General features: G+C 37.8%; 1 protein-coding gene and 1 pseudogene across 1 annotated transcript; one reads left to right on the forward strand and one right to left on the reverse strand.

Moving 5' to 3' along the window:
• The first annotated feature begins 56 nt into the window (after positions 1 to 56).
• On the forward strand, positions 57 to 1,652 carry LOC126798448 (probable sphingolipid transporter spinster homolog 2). Its single transcript, XM_050525422.1, has one exon. It carries the CDS (start codon positions 150 to 152, stop codon positions 1,608 to 1,610), a length of 1,461 nt encoding a protein of 486 aa, XP_050381379.1. The 5' UTR covers positions 57 to 149; the 3' UTR covers positions 1,611 to 1,652.
• An 87-nt stretch (positions 1,653 to 1,739) lies between these two features.
• Positions 1,740 to 12,681, reverse strand: LOC126797292 (protein argonaute 16-like; annotated as a pseudogene).
• Between the last annotated feature and the right edge of the window lie 1,690 nt (positions 12,682 to 14,371).

A 14,371-nucleotide genomic window follows, 5' to 3' on the forward strand; every position in this document is an offset into this window, starting at 1 on the left:
GAAACCAAACTCCTAGTCTTGTTCGGTTTTTCCCGATGCTCATATAAGGGAAAGATCCGAAACCACATAACTCATCATAAGCACACACAGAACAGAGAGGTTTTGGTTGTTTCTTCATTGAAGCATCACAATATTGGCTTCATATACCCATGGCCAATCAACCCCAACCATCGAAGCACCCTTCTTGGTTCACCCCCAAGAGACTACTCGTCATATTCTGTGTGATCAACTTGATAAACTATGTCGACCGAGGAGCCATAGCAAGCAACGGCGTCAATGGAAACCTCGAAACTTGCAACAATGGTAAATGCACACCTGCTTCAGGCATACAAGGCGATTTCAAGTTGAGCAACTTTAAAGATGGGTGGTTATCATCAGCGTTCATGGTTGGACTTCTCGTATCTTCTCCAATATTTGCATCACTAGCAAAGAGTGTGAATCCGTTTCGGCTCATCGGAGTTGGATTGTCTGTCTGGACTTTGGCCGTAACTGGCTGTGGTTTCTCATTCAACTTCTGGTCCATCATCATCTGCCGCATGCTTGTTGGTGTAGGTGAGGCTTCATTCATTAGCCTCGCCGCGCCGTTCATCGATGACAATGCTCCACCTCCTCAGAAAACTGCATGGCTTTCGATATTCTACATGTGCATACCATCTGGATATGCACTTGGTTATGTTTATGGTGGATTGGTGGGAACTAGACTAAGTTGGCGGGCTGCGTTTTGGGGGGAGGCAATTCTGATGCTTCCCTTTGTGATTCTCGGGTTTGTTGTCAAGCCTTTGCAGATGAGAGGCTTTAAGCATAAGGAGGACTCAGAAGTTGATGTCTCTCAAGTTCAAGATTCAGGTGCTTCCGAGACAAGAGTTGTTGCAACGAGAATAAAGAAGCATCTTTCGAGGTTTTTGAAAGATATGAAGGAGCTTTTGTTCGACAAGGTGTACATTGTCAATGTTCTTGGTTATGTAGCTTACACCTTTGTGATTGGTTCTTACTCATATTGGGGGCCTAAGGCTGGTTACAATATATATCATATGAAAAATGCAGATATGATGTTTGGAGGTGTTACGATTGTGTGCGGAGTACTTGGGACAGTGGCAGGAGGCTTTGCTCTGGATTATATGACCAACACTATCAACAATGCTTTTAAGCTTCTTGCAACCACAACGTTTATTGGGGCAATCTTATGCTTTGGTGCCTTTTGCTTGAAGAGCACGTATGGTTTCCTAGCTCTTTTCGCAGTTGGACAATTACTAGTCTTTGCAATTCAGGGTCCTGTAAATTTTGTTTGTCTGCATTGTGTTAAGCCTAGTTTAAGGCCACTATCTATGGCCATTTCTACTGTTGCAATACACATCTTTGGAGATGTGCCTTCCTCGCCTCTCGTTGGTGTACTCCAGGATCACATCAAGAATTGGAGGTCAACTGCTCTTATTCTAACATCTATTTTCATTCCGGCAGCTGTGATATGGTTTATCGGAATCTTTCTGCACAGCGAAGATAGGTACAACGACGAAAGTGAGAACCAGAAATCCACAACTGAGATTGAAGAGAACAAGGCACAATCTATTGAACCAGATGCGGAACCTGCCACATATTCAACTCTTGTTTAGTGTAATTCCAATTTTCTTTACCTATTCCATGGACTTTTTTTCAATATATAATAGCCTGCTTTCTCCTCAAATTTTGCGAGAGTTGTACAAAATGAATTTTGAATAATTCTTAGCAAGGAAACCTGGAAAAGTAGTAACTTGAAGATAATAAGAAGCCAAATTTAAGTCTGCATGATATTTATATCCTAAAGTCTCAGAATAAGGATTCCATACAACTTGAATAAGCCTTTTCCATGTCGAGAACCAAAAACACTCGTTCAGATCAGCATGCCTCAAAAGTCTGCTCAGGTATCCGAGGTCTGAAAATTTGTCCACAACCAGAATGTCTATGGCGGTTCTATCTCAGATAATAGTAAAGGCGAGGCAGCATTGTTATCCTATGTCTATGAGAGCCAAAACGCTAATAAAGTTAGCCGTATCCACAAAAGAAAAGTAGCAGCAAGGCCTTAGCAGAAGAACATGGAGCCCTGGACCTTATCATGAAGCCTAGGGAGCTCTGGAACTGGGATGCTCTCTGATGTTGTGACACTGCCTTTAGCTGATGAAGTTTCTGAGGGATCTTCAGACTTCATGAACTGTCCCACTTGTGCTGCAGCAAGGTGGGCATAGCATATCGGTGCCACTGGGAAAAAAACATGGTTGTAATTAGTGAGATGGAAAGTAGCTCCACACCAAAATTTAATTCAACAGAATAGAGCACAAGTGGGTTTCACTAACCAATGGATATTGCAGTACAGCTCCTTTGGTACCTGAAATGTGTTGCAACAAAATATTTGGATGAGATCAATTGACAGATAATTCAAGTCGAGCACATGGAACTTATTACAAATGAAAAACTTACACATAAGAAACTAAGAAAGGGAGTGAATCAGGTTCTGCAAGTCATCAGGTGAAAAGCCAATCTCATCAAGCAAGACATGATAGTGCGCTGGCCTTGAAGTTCCCTGTTTATTGGAAACAAAGCGTAAAGAATAGGATGAATAAGAATCAGTAAAATTCTGCTGCACAGGCATGCCATACTAGTATTAATTCGGCGAAGAGGGACTTACAATCGCTCCATTCTAAGAAAGAACACATGTAGAAATCATAGGTCCTTGGATGCACGATTTTTGTGTCGACAACTGTCCCTGAAGAGATGAAAGAGTGATCAAGGGAACTGGATCGATGATATAAATAACTGCAACAAAAACTTATAAACAGCATACCAGGTGGAACATTTTCAGGGCTATTAGCTTGGACTAGCTTTGTGTGATGATTCTTCTGAGCTATAATGAGAGTGAACTTTGGAACATCTTCCTCCCCAAGGTGCTGGTAAGCCTGTAATAATAACAGTGATTATCTCAGTGTTGGGAAGTAACAGCAAAGGAGCAAAAGTCAATGCAACAAATACTACATTGAGTTGCAGTCCTGCAGACAAACCTTCACAATTTGATCGAGCTCGATGTTCAATACTTGATTAAACTGTGATTCACTAACACCATCCCTACAATAAAGAAACAACACATTTCAAAAATTAAAAAAGCAAAGAATTTCTTTTAAAACACAAAGTCATTACAACTACTAGAGACAATATAAGAACAAAATATATAATGATGCAGTGAACAAAATAATAATAATAATATACTCAACAGAGGCTGTTAATACTTCTGCTTTGATATATCAAATGACTACCATCTGTCAACAGATTGACAATATGCCTATTTCTTTATTCAGATGCAAGTTATGACAGGTTGCCTCAAATAATAATATAGGAATTACCTTCAACAGAAAAGCACCAATTTCCCTAATAAAACTTATAATTTTGCAGAAATACGAATTAACTCAACTGCAGTAGACTGTTGCTACAGTTCCTTTGCATACCAAGACAGCAGAACAAATTTCCATTTCATCATCTTTTGTGGGAGAATAATTCCAGAAATATTCTATTATAGAGCAGTTCAAAAGATTTTCGAGTGACTGAAGATCTAACATGAAAGGTACTGCATGAAAATTATGCTTGTATACAGGTTTCCAATTGAAGAATGCTGATTTTGATGGGCCAAAACATGATGATAAGTAATCAATCTTGTACCTGAAAACAATAATCTGAGTTGGTTTGCGTCCTTTGCTTGTCTTATAGAAGTCCAGAAGCAGTTCCCTGCGACACAAGGAAGTGACCATAATAAGTATAATAATGGACTTGATGATTAATCTGATAAACTTACACTTAGACAACAAGTATTAGGAAAAAAAATTGGGCTCAAGAGTTTTGAAACATAATGGAGATTTCTGTAACTACTAACATTAACTATATGTATAAGCATGTGATCTACTGGTGAAGACTAGTTTCAACTTTCAATACCTGATAATACCATCATCGTTTCCATTTGGAAGGGGCTTGTATAGAGCATCAATCATCTCCACCTTAGGAGATTGTGTTCTAACAGCTGCTCTGTACCTTGATACAAGAGGCCAATTCCGAGAGCCAACAACCTGAGAGCTCCAACAGAACAACAGCATAAATACTGAGCACCAATTGGTAGAAGAGCTACATACTGAAAAAAAAAATCAGAAGAAAAGAAGAAGTACCGCAGCAACTGAAGGAACATCTGATCGACCAGGAGAACCATGAGACACATCCATCCCCAAAATCATTGTAGGAGCATCTTTTATGAGAGGGACACGTGAGGAGAACTCCAGTGCCAACAGAGAATTTATTCCTCCAAGCTATGAGAGTAAACAAACAAAGATCAATATATAGTGACTAAACTCTAAAATCAAAACAAGGAGACATTGGTTTCACGCTTAAGTTTCTTACCTTAGTATTAATTTTCATTAGGACATTCGTCAGGTATGGATCGCTAAGCTTGGGTGGGACAATACATTGTGTGGGAATCCCAAAGTCAACCAGAGTCTTTTTCTTCCAAGGCCCTAGACAATAGAGAAGACCATACCATAGATATAATGAAAGCAATACATTGTGTGGTATTGTCTAGGGCCTTATCTGATTATATAATGAAAGCAAGAGATAGGCATAGTCTTATGTAAAATTACAGATAACAAAGACCATACCATAGATATCAGAGCCTTTCTTTGGTATGACACACAGAATGAACTCAGGTGCTTCTTGGATCTTGGCCTTAATCTGTTCAAGCATCTTGTCTACTCTAGCAACAGGGCCTAGTCTTTCAGCTCGTGGATCTTCCTCAATGAGAGTCTTTGGGCGGTCAATTTGCTGTACAGATAACATCAGAATCAATCTCATAACCTACAATAATGCTATATAGATATATATATATATATATATATATATATATATAGAGAGAGAGAGAGAGAGAGAGAGAGAGAGAATTCAAGTAATTTAGATTAATAGATGGTTTAACTTACGATTCCAGTCTTCTTCCCAACATTAATAAGCTCCCGAGAGATGTGACTAATGTCACAGCGTCCGGAGAAGTTTTACAACAAGCAAACCAACAGCAAAATGATTTTCAACTTTAGAAAATAAGCACATACATCTGAGTATTGCAGGTCTTCTCGCTCAACCCGATTATTTTTCCCTCCATGTTACGGTGTCTCATTGTAATCCTCATATTTTTCAGCATTCTCTTGGCCTACATGTTTCCATGACCAGAATCTTTAGGACATAAAGATGGTGCTGTATATGAACCTTATGAAAGGAATTTAGCATTTGTTTTCTTACCTTTACCCAGTCAATGTAGCGGGGTTCTCGTACACCCTGGTTGGTTAACAGAAAATCAATAACCGGTCCAGGTGTAACAATCATTGTTGTAGACACATCTGCACAGAGAAATGGAAACGGCATTACTAACAATACAAGTGACAATAACTGTAACAGGTATTAAAAAAAATAGAAAACAACAATGAAGCCTACCCATGTTCAAGGTCAAGCCACCCTGAGTTGGACGGAAGCTAGAATGAAATCCCCGGACACCAGTCACACCTCCTCCAATCTCAACAAAGTTCCTGGAGTCATCGTGAAAGAATGATTGCCGTACTAGAAGGCATCCCCTGGGCATGATTTGAGTCACAGTTAGACAAAGTAAAAATTCACAGTAATATGAGAACAGCTGTAAACTACAATGCAGCCAGTACATATATTAGGGGGAGAGAGGATGGTACATCTTAGCTGCTTTCTGGCGTAGGATAATATCAAGCACTCTCAATGCATCCTGAGTGTTGTCCGCTTCACCTCCTTGAAGGGCAAGAGCAATTGACTTGAGAGGTATTTTAGCAGCATAGTTTATCTCCACATTGAAAGATTTAGACCGATTGGAACAGCGCCTCATCCTTTTATCAGTCTCACCACCTGACTTCCCAGGTTCACTGCCATATAAAAAGGAAAGTTAAACAACAAAAAATTGCAATTTGGTATCAAAAGCTGGAAGAAATTGAAGAATGTAATAAGACAGACAGACTACCTTCTTGCCAATGTCTCCTCCAGCACGACTGTGAACTCAAACTTGTTCCGTGGCAGGGGACCAACTGTATACAGAGCTTTCTCCCCGTCATACGCAAACTTCTTACCAGAAAACTCCGATGAGTATGTCTGATACAGCTTATCCACCAGCTTTCGACCAATCCCCATGCCTTCAACAGGCCTCTTATCCTCATAGGTTATGGAAACCTGAAAAATAGTAGGATATATAATTAAATGAATAAACATCTTTTAAAGTACAGGATGAGAATGCAGGATGAGGTAACATACACAGTACTGGTAAAACACAGCATCCGTATTCTTCACCGAGACTTTAAAATAGTTAGTGCACAATTGTATGGGCCGCCCTGTGGTTCCACCCGCACGTGGCCTGACCATAATGGAGTGCTTGGGAGGAGCCAGGGTCACAACTTCGGGCTTCACATTAGGTGGTATGATAGGTGGTGGCAGAGGCAAATCCTCCATCTCGGAAAATGTCTGCCAGGCAATAATATTGAAGATTTGTATTAGTTAACTGAAACATAATTTTTGAAAGTTTACAAATACGCCATAAGAAAGTCAGATGACAAAAATATTCAATAAAGATCAAGCCCTTGTACAGTAAGATCATACAAATGACCTTTCTGTGCACAGAAAATGGTAAAGCTGCTCAGATTTTGGCCCATAAGAAGTTATTCAATCAGAACCAAACAGCACCAGAAGTAGGCACATGACTATTCAAATGTATAAGACCAGAGCACCTAAACAAACAAGCTAACTCAAAGATACACAATCAGACTCCGGAAATTAAAACATAAACTGTGATGGTGAACCATACAAAGCCAGAGTTTGTAGTTTTCATAAAAAAGTGAGGCAAAAAAGATAGTTCTTGAACTTTCAACTTGTTATATACCTTTTCAAACAATAAACCACACACTAGTGATACATTTGGTACTGAATATACCATATCTTAAGCTAAAAGAAACAGGCAAAATGCTCTAAAGGGCTCAAGCACCAAACTTTAACTTCAGATATGCATTCAACTATTCAACCATGAAACTGAAAATCAGAAAATTATACCTGTTTCTTGGATTAGAGACAGAAGCAAGAATGTGATATAAAACAAGATAATGACATTTTGAAAAGACTAAAATCTGTTTGCAGCCACTCGAAAAGAGAATGAAGGAATTAATACAAAAATATATTGATAAAGAACAAATCTTTTTGATAAAGAAAATGTCTTTATGGTAGTTAGATCATACAAATCACCTTCCTATGTACAGTAAATGGAAAAAGCTGCTCAGATTTTGGCTAATAAGGAGTTCATCAATTGAAACCATACAGCACCATAATCAAGCACAATAGGGGTTGACTATTCAAATTTAAAGAACAGAGCAACAAAACAACTAAGCTAGCTAACTCAAACATGACTACAGAACACAATCAGACTCGGGAAATTATGAACAGAACAAGTAAACCACACAAGCAGAGAAAAACAAGATAAACTGATTGTGAACAACATCTTATAAACTTTGAAACACGTTGTATATATTCTCAAACGTAAACCAAAAACCTTCATTCATACATTTGATACCAAACATATCAGATTTGAAGCTAAAAAGCTAACAGAAATGACCAAGTTCCCGAAAGTGCTCAATCATCAAACATGTACCAAATATACCAGATTTGAAAAACTAACAAGACAACCAAGCAAGTTCTCAAAAGTTTTGAAACATCAAACAACTAAGTTAGCTAACTCAAACATGACAGCAGAACACAGTCAGACTCAGAAAATCACAAACAGAAAAAGTAACTCACATAACCAGAGTAAAACAGGGTAAACTGAGTATAAAGACACAGCATTTAAACTTGTTTTTTTTTGTGAGAGCCAGGCTTTCAAACTTTGAAACACGTTGTATACATTCTCATCAGTAAACCAAAACTTCCAGTCACAAGTTTGATACAAATACTCCAGGTCTAAGGCTATCGAGAGAAACAAGCCAAGTTCTCAAAAGTGGTCAAATATCAAACTTGTACCATATATACCAGATTTGAAAACAAACAAGACAAACAAGCAAGTTCCCCAAAGTGCTGAAACATCAAACATGAACCACCAATGTGCGTCAAACCACTCAAACATGAAACTGAAGATCAGCAAAATCTTTTTGTTTTTGCCAAAATGGACTAAAATCTGTTTAGCACATAAAAAAATGAAGAAATGCAGAGCTAGAAAACTGAGTAAGAAACTGAAAACACTACCAAGTATGAAGAAGATGATGAAAACGGCTAGGGTTGGTGCTTTGAGATGTGAGAGAGAGAAGGAAGCTGAAAGGAGAAAGAGAGAGAGTGAAGAGGTTTGGTTTTCTGTAAAGAGCTGTGTGTTTGTATACGGGTTCAATGAGGAGAGGGGACTTTAGCTTATAATGGAGGGAAAGAGGCTCTTGTTGGAAACAGGTGAGACTGACTGTTTTGCCACTTATAGTAAAAACTCTTACAATTATTTACACAATAACTCCAAACAGACATGTAATTTCATCAAAATACAAAGACTAAAAGTAAAATAAATTACTCAACTTCATAGAGAAGACTTGAATGTATTGGGATAAGAGATTCAATAGTGTTGTTGTCTTATTCAATATTTACTTTATATATCATCTCATAACATGTGAACTTCATTAACTTTTATTTCGTAAGATTAAGCAATTTAAAAAAATAAATCGTATTGAAATTTTGGTTGGATTGCAATATTGAGATATTTTCTGTGAAGGATGTTATTATGGTACCTTCAATCTAGGTTCTAAGTTCTAACAAGATCAAACAACAATAGTTAACTACACTTCAATTTTAAAAAAAATCGGTGATTTATGAATGCACACAGGAACTTTATGCCAAAAACGAAGTTGGTAACAAGAGGATTCATCAACTTGTAGCTAACAATATCACTCTACTCAATATGCTAAACCAAAACTTAATGATATCAGATAGAAAATAAGAAAGAAATTTGAAATTATTGGATATAAATCACATCCAGCCCTTCATTTGATTACACTTACCCTGAGAAGATAAACCTTATTAGAGTGCTGGGTACAAGGAACACCAGGGTTTAGGGTTTGAAGAGCGTATTGGTATTTTGGTGAGGCCAAAGAGACAAGGTAGTAATGGCAGATCGAATAGTACTCTAGGGTGGTGCTGATCTTTTGTTGGCGAGCAGAGCAGTGTATTGGGTGCAATGCCACCACCACAGTACGAGCTCTCCTGCAGTGGCACAGAGGCTGAGTCACCACTTATTCTCTGCTATGTGTAAGCAATGAACCGTTGAGTAAAAACCAAAAGATTTTGGCTCTGGTTATTTTTTATCCTCTGGGTAATACATGGGTCCTTCAACATTCACCAAAATGGGAGGGACACCAATGAGGAAACGTAATTGAGACTCTGTTTCCTTTCCTAGTTTTGCATTTTGAATTAATCATTTTCCATCGGTTTTGACAAACCATCTGGTTCCCAAGTGAAAGATACTTCAATCACAACCATGGGGTTAGGACTTTGTAGACCCATCAAATTAACAACACTACCTATTCAACAACAAAAAAAAAACTACCTATTCAATTGAAGATGGAATCAAAAGATCATAGGGTATTGTTCTCTTGTTCCTAGCTAGACACGGATACAAGAAGAAAATTTTGGCTCCACTTTTATTTTTGCACAAATAACTTGGACTCCAAGTTGTGGCTGTTGTTTCCTATATAGAAGAATTGCATTTTGAAGTGCTCACAAATTTATTTCTTTAAATGTCGGATTTTCAGCTCCGTATACAGACTAGAAAAATACAGAGGATGCAAACAGCAACAAACTTACAAACATGCACCGGTTATGGGATGATAGCTTATCTGTTGAGACAACAAAGACGTACCTTACTTGACAGTAATGGCCTTCATATGGTTCAATTTTCTGGTAGGAACTATAGCAAAGATGGCAAGTATACCTAGAAGTAACGATTTTCGTCCAACATTCCATCTTAGTAGATCCTTCAAACTCAAAGACCCTAAACTCAAACAAAAGTTCCCCAAATGACAGGGAGACGACGATTATTGTTGAGAACTTGAGACCAGCATACCTCAAGAGTCTGCTGGGACAAGTTTGAAGTCCTCAAAATTTGTCCACAATTATACCAAAGAGGTTTGCTAATCTACTGTATACGCTTATATCTCTCTACCCCATATATAAGCAAAGCTGAGGGTTGTCATTCTTGTATACGATTATAGCACTACCACATTCACAAAGAGCTGGCAATAAGAAAGAAGCAGGGAGACCTCAGCATGTGAAGATGGAGCCCTGGACCTTCTCATGAAGCCGAGGAAGCTCTTGAACTGAGATGTTCTCTGATGAAGTGACACTGCCCTTCCCCGATGATTGCCCCATTTGTTTTGCAGCAATGTGGCTTAGCATATGGGCACTGGAAAATGGTTTTAGAATTCAGTGACAAGGAAGCAAAGGCTTTTCGGGTAGAACAAAAGAACTATACAAACAAAAGCAAAGATGATGAAAAGCTTTACGAATAATAGACAGTATTACATGAAATTTGTCAAAAAATCATTTTAGATTGATTATCTAAAGGTTATTCGAACCAAGTCCAAAGTAAAGTGACTGAGAATTGAAAGCTTACACATAAGAAAGGGAGTGCATCAGGTTTTGCTAATCATCAGGAAAGGAAGCCAATTTCATCAAGCAAGACGTGATAGTGAGCTGGCCTGGAAGTTCCCTGTTATTAGAAAGCAAAGCAAAAGCTCAGGATTAAGTAGACATTCAAAGCTTGAGCATGAGAAAAAAAAATAAAAAAAATGTAAATAAATATATTTTTCAGGATAACCAGTTTTCAAGGAGAGTTGTCCCCCTTCCCCTTGAGAGTTAACTGCAGAAAAACCTTATGGTAATAGACTGAAAGATCTTCCCCTTGTTAGTTTCTTCTGATTCAGCAAAGTCCTTTCTCATTTGATTTTTAAAACAGTATGGAGTGCAGAGTTACCAAGCTACATAATAGGTACTCGTAGGTTACATTCTAGAAGGTTGGGGAAGGAAGGACTTACAATAATGCCTGCCTGAGCACACATGTAGAAATCATAATACCTTGGATGCACTTTGGTGTCAACAACAGTCCCTAGAGAGAGATAGAGATAGATCAGGACAACTGGATAAATGATAAAAGAAACTGAATTAAAAATCAGAAAGTAGAAGACTATTTCAATGTTGAGAAAAAGAAACAAATGAAATTGCACACCTATGATAGCAGGTGTCAAGGGTTTCAGACAATTTTGATGAAGGGCTTTACTTAGTTCATATGTATCTAAAGGCGACACATATTTGATTGAAGAACCGCAAGTGCAAAAATGGATGACTCTTTTAGTCAGTGTCCATTTAGAATCAAAAATTAAATTCAAGGCACTGCAAAACAAAATAAATTTGTAGGACATACCTTTACCATTAGATCCAGTTCAATGTTCAGGACTTGAATAAACTAGGAAGCACTTCATCCATCCCTGAAATATATAATAAACAAACAAAAAAATTAAATAAAGTGCAGATATCAAATAAGGGGCTCAATCTTGACAGATATCAGATAGAGTGCAGAAACACACAAACATTTTCTGATGCAATTCAAACAAATAAGTTAATAAAGAAAGACTTGTGCTATTTTGAGCTTCAAGAATTTAAAAGTAAGCAACTAAGGAAAAGAAATTTGAGGAAATATAAAAACTTCCAATTTTGAATATTCAGCTCCTAGAAATATGCAACCAACAACACTCCTTCTTCAAAGTCAGTTAAAACGATAAACATACCAGACAACTCCTTGCGTGAAAATTATATCTAATTTCACTACATTGGGCAACAGAAGGCATCCACTTCTCCATACTAAACAAGATTCATTTCATATAGCTTTCAATACATGTTAAAGGACATACTAAGGAATTCAAGATGGGGTCGAGGGAGAGGGGGAATGCCTAGTTGCCCACAATGAATTTACCACTGTGATGAGTTACAACAAAACTTGACTAACACCTTTCTGCAAATGTCTCCGTCTAGCAAAACTGTGAACCCAAGCTTGTTATCTCCCGATCATACGCTAAATTTTCACCACCGAGTTGGGAAGAATATGTTTAATAGTGCCTGTAAGCCCGTTTTCTGCCAATTCCCTTACCCTCAGCAGCTCTGTCGTCTACTCATAATAGCGTACCCTTAAACCATATTGAATCAAAATGAAAGAAATCACATCTTGGCAAGAAAATCATATTGAATCAGCACAAATTTTGCATATCCTGAGATTCTGAAAATGATCATGATCCATGCAGTTAGTCACACGCTACAAATGTCCTATCCTTATGCAGTTAGATGTTGTAATACCATCTGATTATCACAGAACTAGTCTCCATTGATTAGAAATTCTTTCTAAAGTTTTCCAAATATACAAGATATGTAAACCTCAGTAGAACTTGATTGCGCTTCTCAGCTTCTCAGTATAAAATCCATAACAATATGAAGGAGAAGCAAGAACACAGAAACGAACCAAAGCATATAATTGAGCAACTTAGCAGTAACAAGTCTGAGCAAGCAGCAAGCAAAACACAGAAACGCTACCATCGTACCGCCGGTTTAGCTTTTCCCAACATTCCGAACCCGAATTTAACAATGTGGGCATGACCCAACAGACCCCGGTTTATATCACAGGGATTGTATTGTTCAACGGGGGCGAACTCAAGGTGGTCTGGGCCTCCGGGCTAAGCGAAATCGACGAGAATGGGACTAGGCCCACACTATTTACAATAAATAAACAAATAAATAATTGTCAACACGGCACTTTAATTTGGAGGAGGAAATGAGCTTCTAAATCATCGTTTTTGCTACCATACAACTCCTAAATAACATGAAATCTCGATGCATCATGATGATCAAAGGGGTACCATTATTTAGGAGATGATGACTTGCTTCTTTTCAAAAACCGAAGAGTACAAATTGTTCAACGGTATAAGACGAGGCTCTTCTTTTTCGTTTCTTTTTTAATTCTTATTGGCGATGACATACTTTCATTGGCTCTGGCTCTACTATGAGGGAATCAACGATGGCTTATCAAGTATTAACCATTTATGTCGTGTGAGGTAGGGTTTACGCCCAAGCAATCCATCTCGACTCACTGCCACAGGAGCTGCGTTGGTGGAGTGATAATAAATTAATAATGCCGGCCAGTAAATAGTTGACTTAATTGACAAGTAAGGAGTGATACAAGAAGCGAACCTTAATTTCCTATTGTCATGGAAAACTCGCTTTTGTAGTGCATACCCTAAGCAGGGAGGAAGTAGAGGAAGTCCGAGGAACTATAAAATAAAATCAGACAGAGAGAAACAAAAAAATCTAGAGTAACTTCACAAATATACAGATATTTAGAATGGCAAGATGCTAGTTTGTATATTCATATATGTTCCCTCTTATATATGTTACAAAGTACTGCTAGGTCTGAATCTCTATCCATTTCCTCCCGCACATACCCAAAGGGGTAGCTCAAACCTTCGCTAGCTTGAACATTGAATAATAAGCTAATTTCAGCATCGGAGCTAGTTTACCACATACATTGAGCATTTGAGCTTACTGAAAATAAAAAATGGTTGAAGAATGTGATAACTACTCAGATCTGTAGTTTAAGTAGCTGCTTTTTCTACGCGCCAACTATAGCTAATTGATTGATGCAGATTAAGAAAGCTCCTTTCAACTCGAGCCTCATTTTGATAATGAAATGCTCAAATTTAAGTTGTAACTAGTAGTTTCCAAGATGCAGTACTCTTTCAATCGAAAAAAATGATGCAGTCTTTCAGCTCGACATCCATTAGCTTCATAATAGTTTATAATTGAGAGAGTAAGAATGATTGATAATATTCCTTCCTCTTCTTCTTCTTCTACTTCTCTTATGAATGTGACAAGTTGAAACCTTTTTTTCTCGATAAATCTGATCGAACCTATGGCTCTTTGTTAATGTGGCTATGTTTTTTTGGCCGGCTATATAATACTGCCTATACAAATCGGCGCTCCTTTGCTTATCATATGTAACATGAAAATTACAATATTTTCAGACTGTATAAGTCCCAGCAAACGTAGTATGTTGGTCCCAACGAGTTCTGGGTGCGACATGCAATTTCTTTTATCATGATATGAAAAAATGGTCTAAGTGCCAACAAAAGAATTTTTCTTCATCTCTTCCCCAAATGAAGAAATTGATCGATCTTTTCCATCTTCTTAAAGCTGAATTGGACGGCCTCAATGCCTCATGCATCCATGTTAATTAATTAGTGAAGTCATGCAT

Source organism: Argentina anserina, chromosome 6, assembly GCF_933775445.1.
Source record: "Argentina anserina chromosome 6, drPotAnse1.1, whole genome shotgun sequence".
In the NCBI taxonomy this organism is placed as follows: Eukaryota; Viridiplantae; Streptophyta; class Magnoliopsida; order Rosales; family Rosaceae; genus Argentina; species Argentina anserina.